The sequence below is a fragment of the Solanum tuberosum genome, unplaced genomic scaffold (genome assembly GCF_000226075.1).
Source record: "Solanum tuberosum cultivar DM 1-3 516 R44 unplaced genomic scaffold, SolTub_3.0 scf00010, whole genome shotgun sequence".
Lineage (NCBI taxonomy): Eukaryota > Viridiplantae > Streptophyta > Magnoliopsida > Solanales > Solanaceae > Solanum > Solanum tuberosum.
In genome coordinates, this window is record NW_006238936.1 from 3,305,691 (window position 1) to 3,322,364 (window position 16,674).

Below are 16,674 nucleotides of genomic sequence, written 5' to 3' on the forward strand. Positions count from 1 at the left end.
AGGAGCATGCCATATTATTGCTTCTAAAAAGCACGCCCGTGGTGTCAATGAAGCTGGTATAGACCATGAGATACCGGGTTTCAACTCCAGCTATGGTAAAAATCTGTCCTAAGTTTTGTGGACAGAGTTACATAGTACTTGTGTTGGTTGAGGTAGCAGGTAAGTAGTTAACTTCTTTTTAATTAGAATTGTAGAAGAACAAATCATTGCCTTCTCAACTTTTTTCCTAAATCATAGCAACTGAATATTAGAAGTAAATACTATATATTTTAACAAGTACCTAAGAGTAAATGTTTTGGTAAATATGTAATTAAAAGAAGCAATTATAGACCTCTGCTACAGTGGGCGTTATAGTTCGTCCAATATCATCTTCCTAAATATTGAAGACCTGGTGCTTATTCGTGATTGATTTGGATTAGTGTAGTTAACAAACGCTATTGTTGGGTTTGACTATTGAAGAAGACAGAATGGATCAATTGTTTTTGAAGGTCTGAGTTGAGTCTAACCGTTAAAAATTGTAGAAATTAGTATCCGAATGTTCGATATCAAATTTGGAAGCGAAAAAGTCTCGTTAACTCCTGGTGAACCGCAAGAATTTTGTAAGCAAGTAGTTGCAACACAATTTATACTAAACCTCTGGTAATTCACCAGGACTTGTGGTAAGCTCATCCATCAGAAATTTCTAAGTGATCTACCATCACAACACAAAATTAGTGCATAATCCCTTAAAAAGTGCAATTTGCTCTTTTTTATCCATGTTGATTTATTTTATGGTCATACATTCTTGGAGATTACTATGGTTTTCAATTGCTACATTTTCTTATACCAGATATTTTTGAAATTTCATTATACCAGATTTAATATGGTGTTCACTCAACACTACAATATTAGAGTATTGAAAATATTTTTACGTAGTACGTATATTTACATCTCAAGACTTCGTAATAGTTAGATATATATGAGATTTCCTTATATTCTGTTTATTATTTCCAATAAAAGCTTGTGTTCATTTGTCCTCTATACATCAAAAACTAATTGCGTTATTTAGACATTCCTATTCAGAACAAATATGTAGGCCTTTTCCGTAAATGTGTTTTAACTATTTTAGAGCCTATTTGAAAATATTTCCCAAAGATGATAATAAAATTTTAGCACCATTTTGCGTTGTATACTACAATTAAAAATTGCTGATATCTGAGAACTGTGGGTGTTTGTAATTCCCGCATACTAATAAATGAAGAGACAAAATATTCAACTAGAAAGAGGAAAGGCCAAATTTCCTATTAGCAAAAAAGGAACTCAACTTATGTTATGTCAAGGCTTTGAATCCTCCCTAGTAACTAAATTACAAACAATGGGTAAAAGCAGCACTTAGCTGAAAAACAATTGTTGCATTGCACGGCTTGTGCTGTGTATATATACACTTCGTATGCATATATATATGAGAAGAAGCTGCAACACTATCTCAACTTACTTGGAACGTAGTCCAGGAATATTTTTCAATCCCATTTTCCCAAGAACAAGCTTTGAAATTGCTGGAGGGTTGTCAAGCCCCATAGTCCGACTAAACTCATTTGCAAGTTCAACAAGTCTGTACTTGTCCTTACCGATAGCCCTGTTGGAATTATAGTAACCAAGCCATGCCTGGTATGCAGATTCTTTGGTTTTCATATCTATATGGGCTAACGCACGTTCCACCTACACAAGCATATATGTTGCTATTACCAAAGAATATTATTTAGAAAACCAAGGAATTAAACAACTTCAAGAACAGAATACTCTCCACATTAAGCTTTGAGCTTCAGATTATGCCAAGCTAGAAAGAAACATCGCTCATGCAAAGTTAATACCAACCTTTTTCTTGGCCTCTGGATCAAGCAGAGGTACAGGCGCCTTTGATACGGGCAAATCTTTAATTGTAGACAAGAAGAATTCCTCCCATGGAGCCAACAACAAAATGCCTTGTCCTTCTTTTCCTTTCCGTCCGGTTCTACCTAGACGATGGATATACTGCTGTCTATCAGCTGGCACTCCAATCTACAAAAGAAAGGAGTTGACATAAGCCCACAGACACATGATATCCATTAGCAAGCAGATGAGAAGACTATATATCCATAAGAAATCTGTCTAGATGAACTACTAAATAACTCTAGCAACGAAACCCAACTTTAGAACAAATGCATGACTTAACCTTTTGCATGATAGAATACAAGATTGATTTCGTCACAGGGGAGAGAGTTTAGACAAAACTTACGTTTACAAAAACACATATCAACCTTGACTTGGTATAGAGATTTAAACAATAGACAGCACTAAGGACAATTAATATTGAGCAGATGACATCACATATATCCCAAAATGACAATACATACCTGTACAACTAAGGTAACATCTGGATAATCTACTCCACGAGCAGAAACATCCGAAGAAACTAGAATAAGACCTGTAGACTGGCGAAATTCATCTGAAACCCTTGTTCTATAGCTTTGTGGCTTACGAGAATGAATCTCCCGGACATTTAAGTTAAGTTCACCAAGAAGCTCAGCAACGAGTTTTGTTACCATTGCAGTTGTGCAAAATACAAGAACCTGCACTCGAGAATCAGAATCAAAGTGGTTGGTGACTTCTGCAAATGATTGTTATTTGAACTTCCAGTTCAAAAATAGCATAAATGATACTCCCTCCGTTTCACAAAGAATGATCTCCTTTCCTTTTTAGTCAGTTTCAAAAAAATGATCTCTTTCCTTTTTTGGTAACATTTTACTTTTTGCTTTCCACGTGGCATGTTTAAGACCACAAGATTAAGGGCAATTTTGTACATTTGACATAACTTTAATTTAGGACCACAAGATTCAAAAGTCTTCTTTAATGTCTTTAACTTCGTACCAAGTCAAACCAGATCAATCTTTTTGAAACGGAGGGAGTATATGACAAGTAAGCTATGGGAGACTTAGAGACTGTTTATATCGGCTTATTTTAAGTGCTTTTTCCCATTGAAATAGGATCCACACAATAGTGTTAGATAAAGATAACAGAAGTGCTTGTAAGCACTTGTTTTTGAGTCAAATAACAAAAATAAGCCATAAGTTAGGATTTCTAACTTATGACTTATGCTTATAAGCCATGAGCCCATCCAAGCAGGCTCTTACTGTTCCTAGCGATTCAAAGAGCAGATTGACAACATGAACCGGAAGAGCAGCATAATAAATGTGACTTACCAAGAGTGTCACACTTTCCAGGCTACCAAAGTTGACCTACTTTTCCTTGTCCCACCTCAAGAAACCCAGAAAAAAAAATGCCTACGAATATCCTAATTTACAAGTATAGTACCTTATAGTTAACGTCATCAGCAATGTGTTCTTTTAGTAGAGCATAAAGAAGCGAAAAGTGTGATTCTAGAGGAGAAACCAGATGCATCTGCTGAACCTGAAGAATTCACAAAGTATTAGAAATCAAATCAGATCCAACAAAGGTATCAATCCTAGGAACTCCAATAAATAACCAAGACCTACTTGTGCATGTGTCTCTTCACTGCCTTCCTCGACAGTATTGATAAATTCATGGTCTCTTTTCAAAGCAATATGACAAATTTGACGGACCTGCAAAGTTGGAGGTAAATTCATTTCCATCTCTTTATACTACTTACTCCAGGAGAGTAATTAAGAAAGTACCTCCGGTGGAACTGTTGCAGAAAAGAGAAGTGTTTGGCGCTGTTTTGGAATAGCAGAGATGATTCTCTCAATTTCTTTACGGAATCCCATATCCAACAAATGATCGGCTTCATCAAGGACCAACACTTTAACACCCATCAATCGAGTAGCAAATCCTGCTGTATTCTCTACGTGATCTCTGAGTCTCCCAGGTGTCGCCACAAGTATCTGAGTCGCTTATTGGAAAACGTTAGTAATTATTCCTTTTTGATAAGTGGTATTAGTAGTTATTTTTGGAAGTGAAAAGTCAATCAGTATCAATTATTTAAAGACAAAATAGAGCAACATAAAGAAAGCAGTTTTTGAAAGCATAGAAGCAACAAAAACGTTGTAGTCTGTTATTAATTGATCATTAGTTAAACCTGGCTTGCAACTACACCCATTCTCGCTTGAAAGGACTAAGGAGAGCGGTGATCATGACTAACCAAAAAAAATAAATTATTCTCAATGATGGGATGCACTGAGATGGTTAAAAATTTGGCCTTTCACACAGCCATCTGGTATCTTCTCTAATACTTGCCTGACACCTTTTCCATAAAAAATTAATAAAAATGCCTTACTCAGTCTGAAGGATGCATACAAAAGATGAATAAGACTAAGCTAAGAAGGTCAGCGACTACTGATATACCAAAGGTGCTTTGTGAGATCAATAAGGAATCAAAGAAGAGAAGCACTTCCAATATTCATCATGTAGGGCCTAATTTTCCCTTATAATAACCCCATGCCTGCAATGTTACATCAAATACACAAGCATATCAGTATTGTTGTACATATATGGTAGTTGTACTAGATTCTCGTATCCAACAGTTAAACATAATGAAACCCCCTTTTTCGATTCGTCAAAAACTTAAGCTCGCCAAACATTATACTAATGTTTCAGAATTTTCATCTTAATGAATTTCTTCATCTCAGCTAGCTGTTGCTTCATTTATCACAAGAGCCATGTATAAATATTTATAAAGCAGTAACTTTATAATTAATAAATATAAAGTAATAACTACTACATCTGGCATGACTTCTGCTACCCTTCTCAAAGAAATATTTTATTTTATTTTTGAAATGGATTCCCAAAGAAATAATTACCTGACAGGGATTTGCTTGCATCCTTTTCTGCTCAAGTGCAAGCCGTGTTCCGCCTATAACAACTTGAACCCCAATTGAAGGGTGATATTTCAACAAGGTGTTGGCCTCGGCAGCTGCTTGAGTTGCAAGCTCCCGAGTAGGGCATATCACAAGCACCAGAACTGGTGGCCTCTTTTGATCACGGGTGTTGGGGGGTGATTTTACAACAACTTCAATTGAAGGAAGCTGAATACAAATTATTAGAATGGTTATTTGGAGAATCTTTAACATGATTAATTTAACAGAGCTGATATTTTATTAACTAAAAAGGATTAGGTTAACAGAATCCATTTCAAAGCCATAACTCAATCACAAAATAGGTGTTGAAGCTCTGCTTTCTGGTAATTTTAATAGGAAAGAAACTAACTCGTAAAAGGCAGCTATGAATAAATGAGACAAGTTGACTATCAGAAAATCTAATAATCACTGAATGTTGCTATCTACAGTATGCCTAAGATCTAAAGTTAAAAAATATCAAAAAGGCAAAACCCATGACCCAAGATGGATACGAACTTTGTCCTCAAGTATTATGTGTACTAAAATGTTTTAGCTTCCCTCTAGTTTTTCCATTTCTTGTTATACATAGTGCTTTTTTCTGAAGTGTGAAGCAGAGTATGAAACAACATATACTTTTACCAAAGAACCATAATCCCCCAGCATATTGAGAAACGCGTCATATATAACCAGAGAAAAGTTGGCACTCAAAATTAGCAGACTATCACTACCTTTTTGTTAAACAAAGAAATTTCATGTTTAAATATAATTTAACTTGATAAAATTGGTTAAACAATTTTTAATAGTGAAGTCACATCTGTATACAACTTGGTTGTTTCATGGCATATACAAGGAACTTTATGAATTTCTATGAAATTAAAAAAATGTAAAAGTTTTACTCAAAACTTCAAAGGAAATGGAACACCAAAAGTTACAAACTAAACCAGTGAGATTTTATTGTTTGTTTTGGGGGGACAAAGTTATGGGGTTCAAGCCCTGTCTTTACGTAGAGCAAGTCTATTTTCTAAAAAACTTCAGGGAATAGTGGCTTGCACTTCTATTCACATTTGACAAACCAAAAGAATGCACATACTGGTCACATTACAACTTGAAGATACTCATCCTTCAATTCAAATAATGGTGTTGACATCAGTCCTATTCCAAGAAATCTGGAATGTAGGGGTGTTAGATTATACAAGTCACTAAGAAAGTTATAAACTAATAAGAAAATGGAATACCAATTAATAGGTGACACTAACGAGTATAAATCTATTTGTTATATGAGGGATTGCGTGCGACAATTTTTTTCTTATTCATACATGAACAGGTACTCTCTGATGTAAAAGATTTAGTGTTTTACCAAAAATGCTACAGTTTTCCCAGTGCCAGTCTTTGCCTTGGCCAGAACGTCCTTGCCTACCAAATACAATGGATTACAACAGGCACTGTCATCAATAACACATACAATAAATGAATAAGACAAGAAAATAAGAAATCCTTGCAACAGAGAAGGCTGGGATAGCACTCTAATACATATTATATTTCTGCATGTAGTTTCAGACTGGTTGAAGTAACACCACTGGACTTATCATTTACAAAGCCATCAAAACCTCTATATACTATCTGATGAATGACATCTCAACTCACTATGCTTCAAGCTTCTGCAAAATATAAAGGCTGACCTTTCAGAATAACGGGAAGGGTTGCCTCCTGCACTACAGTCATCGTTTTGTATCCAGCATCTTTAACTCCTTTCAGAGACGAGGGAGAGAGAGGAAACTGATCAAACCTGCAGGGAAAAGGATACAAATATTATCTAATATAATAAAGACATATATATTGACAGAAGAATTAAATTTTCCTTCGGGTTACTTGGAGCATGAACACAAATATTTCACTATAACTGCCTTGATAATTAGAAGTTCTACAGGAAGTCCATCTACCTGGAAAATTTACCATATTCTTGGGCAAAATCCCTCTGATTGTGTAGAGTCAAGCAAAATATCCACTTTCAACTAATTGATGAAGTATCATTCATGCGCTCAACCCCTTCATCTATGTTTCTTTATCAGTCCCCTTCATTTATGTTTTCCTATACAGTGATTAAGCACCATAGTACTTGTGATAGCTAATCCACTAAATTTTCCCGAATTATCTCTTTCTATTTTCATTTAACATATTCTCTAATAGCAACTATCGCATATCTAAATCCTAACTCAGTAATTTAGAAGTACAGAATAACAACATCAATCCAAATCCCCATTGCTTTTTGGCAAAAGATTCAGCAACCTCTGGATCATATGTAGTGCTATTATTTATTCATTATTTTAGCATCATGCTTGTAAGAGCTCCAGACAGCTATTCAAAAAGATTCTAACTAGAATGCTGCGTAATACATAGTGAGGCATGAGTTTATAAATTACCTGGTTTCTGTGAGGTGGGAATCACTTTTTCCATGTGAGCTCGGACTTGATGTCCTTGGACTGTCCTCCTTTTCCAAAGAGACCATTTTTTCATCCTCAACCTCATTGTCTTCATCAGATTCTTCACTTTCTTCCTCGCTGTCAATCAAATCTTGGAACCCCTTATAACCATTCTCCTCTTCCTCATCCTCATTATCGGTATCATCTTCATCCAACAGCATGGAACTCCCTCGACCCATACCTGCCCCTTCTTTCCTCCCTAACCTACCACTACCACCTTGTGCTGCCATATCTCTACCATATCCACTACCAACCCTGCTTTTACCCCTATTGTCACTGGAACTTGCCATTTCACTTCCAAACCTCCCTCCCTTCCTTGGAAATGACTCCATCCGATCCTGGCCTCCACTTCTTCTACCTTCACTTTCTCTCCCCATATCACTCCCAAACCTTCCTCCCTTCGAAAATGACTCCATACGGTCTTGGCCTCCACTTCTTCTACCCTCACTTCCACTCCTTATATCACTTCCAAACCTTCCTCCCCTTGAGGAGGACCCCATTCGATCTCGACCACCATCACCTCTTCCACCCTCATTTCTACTCCCCCTTTCATTTCCAAACCTCCCTCCATTTCTTGAATTCGACTGCATTCCACCTCGTCCCGCACCTCTTCCACCTGACAATTCACTTCCAAACCTCCCTCCATTTCTTGAATTCGACTGCATTCCACCTCGTCCCGCACCTCTTCCACCCGACAATTCACTTCCAAACCTCCCCCCATTCCTCGAATTCGACTGCATTGGGCCTCCACCCCTCCTACCAGGCCCACTAAAATCATCATCTCTCCTTCTCTTTTCACCTCTATCTTCTCCACCATTACGCCTATTACCAAATTTACCCCTACTCCTTTCCCTGTCACCCTCATTATCATCACTCTCACTATACACCTGAGTTTTCGTAAACGAAGAATCAGACCTCAACCCACTCACCCAATCACTGAGTTCAGCTTCATCTTCAATCAAGCTCTTCGAAACTCGCACGTCAGCACCCGACCCGGGTCTTGGTCTCCCTGAACGGCTCGAGAACCTACGAAGCTCTTGTTCTTGAGCTGCTAAAATTGGAAACCCAATTGACCTATACTTAAGCTTGTGTGGAAACATTCTAGAAAAAACTGGTATTGTTTTAGGCTTCAAAGTTGAATTGCATTTCATGGTGGGAAAATGGGTAACTGGGAATGTAGAATTGAAGAAACGAAGCTGTGGTAATAACTTGAGCGGCATGGAAAATGGTGAAAAATATAAGGAGGGAGAAATTAGGGCTTCTTTTTTTTAAAGAAGAAGAAGAATTGAGGATAGGGTTTTTAGGGTTTAAGCCCTATTTGCCCTCTTTCGGAGGGTTTAAGGGTAAAAGTTTGAGATTTTGTGGGAGGGAGATATTTGTATGTCAGACTACGACGACGTTTGGTAAACTGTATATGAAAAACAAGATTATATCCGTCATAAGTACTTGGCATTTGGTGTTATATTCAATTTGGTCCCAACAGTTTCGTTATTTTTCGTTAATAGTCCATGCACTCTTCATTTTCTACACAATAGTGTCGAATGATTTGGACTCATTTATCCTTGACTAGAGGTTTCGCGTTCAAGTCCCTGAGTATGGAGTTGCCTTTTTACTCCCCCAACATGAGACTTCTCGGCCTGAATCCAGATTTACTCTACTGAACTATGATTCTCAATGGCTTTTGGACATATTTTTAAACTGCTACTTTAATACAAATGCAACTACGAAGAAATTAGGAACAAATTAGACCACTACATGCCCAGAGTTAACATTTCACAATCAAGAAATCATTACTTGTTTAGGTTAGATATTCTGGTAACTCATCGAATATCTAATGGATGATTTGATCTTTGGAAGAAAAAGAATTAAAATGAATAAAAGGATGTCTGAGACATTCAAATTTCAATTGTGAAGAAATAGCAAGTAACATAACTAGCCATACATAATTGGAGTTTTATAAGGTACAATGAACAATGAATTACAACTGATAAATATTAGCTGAGATAAAACTGCATGTAGAATTTGACATCATATATTACTTTTCTCCAGCTCGAACTTGAAGTCAAGGTGTCTGGCTGTTTATCTTGTGTTTTTGTACAGTGTATCAATGTTGTTCTGCAATTTCACGTTAGTTATGTGTCAGCAATAAACAAGAGACTGGCTTCCAACTTGAAATAAAAATTCTTGTAGAAAGCACTTGACTTTTCGCTATATGGGCATGCCCTAAATCTAACTTGGGAGAAGCAGATTAGCAAACCTGGTAGTATTTGAGAAACTGGGCTCTCTTTTTCTTGTGAGTCGGGGTTATAAGTTCACGCTCCATGTCAAATGGTACAGGGTCAAGGTGCACAGCTTTGATAAATTCAAAGCCTTTCAGCTGTAAGCAGAATCACACATTCAATAATTCAAAACCAATGAAACAGTCATTCAGTATATAATTCTGCTGTATATATGTAGATACAGGATAAGGGATGACCTTTTTTTCCTTAGCAATATTGGTTAGTTCTGATAGGATATGTACTTTTGCCTTTGGGTTCTCACATATAGTATCAAAATCCCCAGTCATTCCATTCTCATTGGCCCAGGAACGCAGAGCTTCCATATTGGGATTCACGACAGCAACAAGAAATGACTCATAGCTACTACCATAGATCCATATCTGTTTCAAATGGACAGAAAAAGTTGTCAAGATAAAATGTGATGCTGCAACTATATCTAGAGTGGACTTGGTCATTTAATATTGAAGTATAGAAGGAACACAACTTAAGGGGGATAAGTGTAATATTCAAGATATCTGTAAAATAAAAGAAACATACTGAATCCACACTAGAGGCAAGAGAATAAATTCCCTCCAGATTCTCAACTGCAACATATTCTCCTTGGGAGAGCTTGAAAATGTTTTTCTTGCGGTCAATAATTTTCATGCTCCCATCCGGCTGCCATTCACCAACATCACCTGTTGCAAGTTTATACAGTAAGCAAAATGGCAAGCTATCCACAAACCAAGACATTGGGTTGAGAACGCAGATATATATTTGTCAAGTCACACCTGTGTGGAACCATCCATCAACCAACACCTCCTTGGTGAGGTCTTCACGCTTATAGTATCCTGAGAATAAACACTTCCCTCTTATGCATATCTCTCCACGAGGGGTATCTCCAAAGGCGTCGTACCCCATTTCAGGAACAGACTCTAGACACACATCTATAATTGGTAAAGGAGGACCGACAGTGCCAACCATTGCCAGTTCATCTGGTCTTGCAACAAATGAGCCTGCACAGGTCTCCGTTAAACCTAAAGCACATACCGCGAAGTTAGAGTTGGTTCAAAACTAGTGCCTAGTGCATTATGACTTAATTTAGGAAAATCTTTTGTAAGTAGAAAATGTTTGAAAAGTAATAATAAGTACCATATCCTTGAAGAACATTAGCACATGTTACAACTCGTAAATAAGTTTCAACAGTGGAAGAGAGAGGTGCTGCTCCCGATAGAATGAGACGCAAGTTTCCTCCTAAACCCTCCTTCACCTAAGTCAGTAATCATCTCACAATGCATTAGCAAGTCACTTCGGAACACTGTTGTTTGTGATACCAAAAAGATGGAGAAACAAGGATGAAAAAAGAAGCTGTTAAGAAAGATGCAATTGCTTCCTACCTTATTGAAAATTATTTTGTCAAAAATAGGAGCTGCCTCTGAGTGCCTATACCCTTTACTCATGTTACCCAATTTGCTGCAAGAAATGTGTTGTGCGTTAGAAGCGGATCCAAGAATTGAGCACATGAGTTCCAAGCTCAGAAGTATATCACAACCCATTTGATTTATTGAGTTCAAACTCTACTATCTGTACTTATTTAGTGGATTTTTGAACACACCTACAGAGTGGGCCAAATCAATTGTGTCAAAATGAACCATACATCCAGAACTACATCCACTGCTGTTAACCTTGATCATTAAACTAATGAAATAGATCTTAGTAATATTTCCAATGTAGCATGACATATCCATTGAACAATCCTAATTTACATATGTCATAACTCATCTGAGAGATGTATTTATGCACATTGACAATTTTACACAGCAAAGAGTCTCTACAGTCTACATATATTTAAGCTTTTAACTCTTTCTGTGAACACCTATGCATTTATATGAGTTATACAGGTATATCTGCTACAATCGAAAAAGCTTTTTATCATGGTAAAGATCGTAAGCATGACGATTCCCTAACAGCCCAAAGATCTCCATGAGTATAAGATGGCTAAGTAACCACATGCGCAGACATGGACTCAAAAAGTGACAGCAAACTGGAAAGGTCATCAACATAAAAGGCTTCTACCATTTGAGTATCATTCTGTTTGTTCCATAATAAGGAAAATAGTGCAGAAGGAATTAGTACATTTCAACGATTGACTTCTATTTTTCCCTTGGAAACAAGATCAAATGGGCACTTACTAGTTATAAGTAAAATTAAACAGTTTGTGTTTAAGGAAACCAGCAGATGAAATCTTCTCCACCAAACCTGAAAGTGGAAATGGTTAACAGTTTACGAGTCTTAGTTAAATTGTGCAAAACAATGCAAGAACCTCGCATTAGGAATATTGATTATAAGATGATAGCATCTTTGCGATAGGAAAAAAGGAGACTTTCATGAAGCAATTAAAAGGGCAATGTTCTATGGCAGTTGAAGAAAATGTTTCTGTTAAAAACATGTATTCATGGACCTCAATACTCATTGCTTTCTGTATTGTTTATCCCAGAACTATCTTAACAGAATGGAGAACATTAAGCACATGTAAAACATCATGCAGCTCTGTTAGCTTGTAGCTTTCACCTGAATAAATCCTGTCCAGCACACGCGGAACTGAACAAAATACAGTTGGCTTTAGCTCTTTGATGTCATCAATCAATTGTTTAACATCCTGAGGATTCCATCAATAAAGCATCATTATTTTCAAGTATTTGGAACCAAAAGTAATACATCATGTTTCTTTACTTACCTTATGCCAAAAACCAACTGAGGCACCTTTAGAGATGAATAATTCTTCAATGACTCGATCAAATATGTGCGCTAAAGGAAGGTATGATAAATATACATCCTTATCAGTGAACTGCATACCACAGAGGAATTAGTAAATGGAACACACCTAAATGAAATATATATAAAAAAGTTGAATAACAAAAACCCACCTGAAACATAACAGTAAATACAGTATATAAATATTTATGAAACTTCTACATTCATAAATCATGATTGACACACTAAAGAAATTCTTAATTAAGGCCTTCATAACGTTTTACTGTCCTGGAAGACAGAACAAGGGCAGTCAATTTTACCTCTTCGCCCACGGTCTCCATATGGTGGTTCACTCCAGATATAAGGGATAGAATGCTCTCATTGGAAATCATGACTCCCTTTGGGTCACCAGTTGTTCCACTTGTGTACATGATTGTACATATATCTGTCTTCTTTTTAGCTGGAAGATCAAATTTCTCTTGCATTCCCTGCAGATTAGTTCTGAATATTAATATAAACTACAGAAAATGGAAGAGGAAAATAAGTCGCATAAATTAGTTTCCCAAGGTTAGTTCCAATAATAGTATATATGGAACATTCTATTAGTTGACAACTGATATATATGCAGAAGTTCAATAACCGTAAGAGGAATAGAAGTTGATTATATATATCTGAAGACATGTCATGAGATAAAACTATGGATTGCAAAAATGCATTGGATATAATTTGTTTCCAGATATAATATAAGAAGATGAGCCAGTTCCAAAAAAATGGTCAAACGGAATTGGATTCAGGCTTATGTTGAAACTGATCTAGGGTTAATATCTCGAGCATTTTCCTACCTTTTCTATGTGGTACAGGCATGACACTGCAGCTATAAGTTCATACAAATGACAAACCCCATTGGAACATGCTGCTCTCACAATAATAAGTCATAGTTCGAATGTGAATTAGAACAAAAAGCACAGAAAAGCTGTTGAAATTGGTTTAAGTAGACTTCTCTTGTGTGACTTACATACTACTTAATCACCAAAAGTTATTGCGAATGATAAGAGTGAGGCAATAAGAAATCCAATAAGAATCCATTAAGTGAAGAATTTTTCTCTGCAATAGTCGAAAAAAAGAGGAAGACATGACTGTAACAACAAATCCAAGTAACCTACCAGCAACAGGAAATCTTCCCAAGAATATAACTTCAGATCAAAATTTCCAGCCATGTCTTTCTGTTCCTGTGTGACCTTACCAAAGCTTATGAGACCTACATAAAGGAGTGACAAACTTAGCACCTTCAAAATGGATCTTTTCTCTAATAGTAAGAAGTTAAAACAGTAGTTACTTACTTTTCAGGAACTTTCCAGCTTTAGGAAAAGCTTTCAGCACCTAAAATGGAAATAGTCAGTTGCTGAAGAACTAGACTATAATATGAAGAAAAAGATTGGAGACTATAATGAAATGGATCAAATTTCAAGTAAAGTTTCAAGATGTAGTGTGATCATTATTACCTCAGAAATTTTAGTTTCCTCCGCAAAAGCAACAGAAACTTCTGCATGGCAAATGATATACTCTACTGCACCAGCACCTGAATCCATAATAATGCTCCAATAATGAGTTGGAACATTTATATATTGGAAAAGCAAATGAAAATATTAATTACCCTATAGCTATGATTATGCTCTTCTTGCATTTCACTCAATACTTTTTTATGTGTAGTTTAGACTGATCCGCCGAATAAACCAAATCTGACAAAAATGTCGCGAAGCATTGGTAATATACTTTTCTTGTAGCTGTGATTCTACGTCCTAAAAACATTAAACATTACTCTACATGCTAACATATATATATTGTCCTATTTCCTGTTCTTCTTTGGCTGTGTTTTGCTTTGGGAAGGGAAGGAGAGAGGTGACACACTTACCTAGAGTGTCATATAAGGGGACGCAATAAAGACCATGAGCATTGCAGGCCTGCACAAAAAAAAAAGAAGCCATTTTGCTTACTTTGCTTATTGGACACCATATACTAAGCTGATGTACAATATCAAAAAAAAAAAAAAATCTTCGTAAGATCATAAAGAATGTTTGTGAGATTAGTTGAGACAACGTCGTTATCCAATTTATATTCTTAAAAGATATATGGTGTAATGAAATTAAGTTTATTGGGAAGTTATATACCTGCATGCTTATTACCCAGTTGGAGCAATTGGCCCCGTATATACCACATTTTCCACCCTGTATATAAGCAATCAGATAAAACCTCATTAGATAACAGAATTCAATCCATAGTTCTGACAAAACTGCATCTCTTATCTAACAACTTCCAAAGAATGTTTCCTAAGCTTGTTAAAACATATGAAACGTAAACTGGATTACTAAAGCATCAAGAGAAAAATTTGCTTGATTTTACAGTATGAAAGACTTACTTGCTTAACACCGCAGACACGCATAGAAGCTCCAACTTTTAACACTAGATCATACACCTCCCTATAAGTTAACCAAATGTATTTACCTGCCTACAAATTAGACACAAAATTCAAAAACCTGAGCTTAAGAAAACGGAAATGTGCATTATTTTGCTCAAAGAAATGGAGAAATTGCACTAAAAATGTGTAAACCCTGGATGATTCTAAATCTTATACTAAAAAGATGAATATGTATGTAAATACCTGACCATGGGACATTTCCCGCTCACCTAACATTCGGTTATCTGGAAATTTTCTGACAGACTCACTGCACATCACCATACCAATAAGCAAAGTTTAGATTAAAAAAATTGAAACTCTTAGAAGATAAAGTTTAATTAAGCAAACGTACTGGATTAACCCATCTAATAACAATAATGCTGTTTAATTAGGTATGTATATACTTATAGGATTAACTTATAATCACTTGACCATTTAAACTCTAAAACATTGAACAGGGATGTGTATTGAGGTAAGTGCAAATATTAATGGAGGAAGATATACTCTGCCAGAGTTGATTCTTCACATGATACTAATACAAGTTATCATCTTATAAAATTACTTTTTTATTGAATTTTTTTTTAAATTAATAATAAAAATGACTTTTTGAGATAATAATTGCTAGTTGAGATAAAAATCAACTCATTTTATTTGGTTAAAAAATGAATAAAGAGGAAACAAAAAGGAGGCAACTTCATGTAAATAGGAGAAACTGAGAAAAAAATCATGCCGTTACGACTTCTCGGTTATCCATGGAAATGGGGGCCCAATGGGCCTCATCACTTGGATATTGGCAGCCCATATACATTTTGGGAGTTGGTACAAGCATGTTTGATGTTGACGCTAAATATTGTTTCTCTTAATAAATAAGTATTTCTTTTAAGTTAGTTTATTTTTTGGGCTAATTTATTTGAAAAATATTTTTAATAAATAAATTGTGTTTGACTAATATTTTTTATAAAGTACTTTCGATGCACTTTTAATATTAAGATAATGTTATAAAGAGAAATTATTTTAAATATCTATTATAAAATTTTAAATTATATTTTTATTTTTTTCAAAATTAAAATGTTTTCAAATTTTAATCAATATTATACATAAAAAAATAAATTAAACATAGAGATAATTTTAACATAATTATTTAAATATAATTAAAAAATCAAGCAAAATAAATTTAAAAATCATTCCACAAATTAAATCACTACATACGAAAAATTCACCTCAAAATAAATTAAGAGATATATGGTAAACATGTATATCTTGAAAAATAAATTATTTTAGGCTTTTGCTTCTACTTTTTTTTAAGAAGAAGAAAATTTTAGGTTATTTCCGACAACACAGCAGTAACTAAATATTTTTTTGGGTGCATGGTGTAAATGGACTGACCAGAAAATATCCCAGCAACTTTGAAGGGAATGAGATAAAGGCCTGAAACCATCTTTGGCTAACACATTACGATAAACAGGGCCTCTTGATGGCCTTCCATTTGATCTCCCTTCTTTAGCTTTCTCAACTTCAACTACATACTTCATTTGATCCTCCAATTTTTTTTTTAATCTCGACAAGCTAAGCTTCTGATTAATTAAAACTCTACTTCATTTGAGGATGGTATTTATATTAGTAACAATTTAATTGTTATAAGAAATTACGCACGCAAGCTTCCATTTATTGGTGGCCAATTAATGGGATGTAGTCGGTTTCATCAACTTACAACTAACCCTCAACAAGCTTTTTTGACTTTCGGTTTTTAGTTAAGTAATTAATGGACTTATCACAAGACATGTCTCAAGGATTGGGAAAAAAAAGAAACAAAGAATAATATAACGTCTCCTAGTAATATTCTTCTAATTAAATTAGCTATGTATTTATGGTGCACGATTATATTACTGAATAAAATA

General features: G+C 35.4%; 2 protein-coding genes across 3 annotated transcripts; both read right to left on the bottom strand.

The window, feature by feature from the left end:
• Positions 1-1,208: 1,208 nt before the first annotated feature.
• On the bottom strand, positions 1,209-8,663 carry LOC102605904 (DEAD-box ATP-dependent RNA helicase 31-like). 2 transcript variants are annotated; one of them, XM_006339634.2, is made up of 11 exons: positions 7,946-8,663; positions 7,250-7,870; positions 6,509-6,615; positions 6,187-6,242; positions 4,794-5,018; positions 3,672-3,878; positions 3,513-3,599; positions 3,331-3,426; positions 2,373-2,588; positions 1,855-2,037; positions 1,209-1,698 (listed from the first exon to the last, which is right to left on the bottom strand). In XM_006339634.2, the coding sequence occupies exons 1-11, from the start codon at positions 8,527-8,529 to the stop codon at positions 1,471-1,473; spliced, it is 2,610 nt and encodes an 869-aa protein (XP_006339696.1). In that variant the 5' UTR covers positions 8,530-8,663; the 3' UTR covers positions 1,209-1,470. The 2 variants fall into 2 exon arrangements, with proteins under 2 accessions (XP_006339696.1, XP_006339695.1); XM_006339633.2 differs by having other exon boundaries at positions 7,250-8,663.
• Positions 8,664-9,180: 517 nt separating this feature from the next.
• Positions 9,181-16,367, bottom strand: LOC102578151 (long chain acyl-CoA synthetase 4-like). The gene is made up of 19 exons (XM_006339635.2): positions 16,163-16,367; positions 14,981-15,044; positions 14,738-14,827; positions 14,490-14,546; positions 14,234-14,282; positions 13,824-13,900; positions 13,662-13,701; positions 13,485-13,579; positions 12,642-12,809; positions 12,305-12,415; positions 12,139-12,226; positions 11,760-11,826; positions 10,965-11,040; positions 10,720-10,837; positions 10,359-10,604; positions 10,126-10,265; positions 9,786-9,968; positions 9,567-9,686; positions 9,181-9,424 (listed from the first exon to the last, which is right to left on the bottom strand). Exons 1-19 carry the CDS (start codon positions 16,306-16,308, stop codon positions 9,389-9,391), a joined length of 1,971 nt encoding a protein of 656 aa, XP_006339697.1. The 5' UTR covers positions 16,309-16,367; the 3' UTR covers positions 9,181-9,388.
• Between the last annotated feature and the right edge of the window lie 307 nt (positions 16,368-16,674).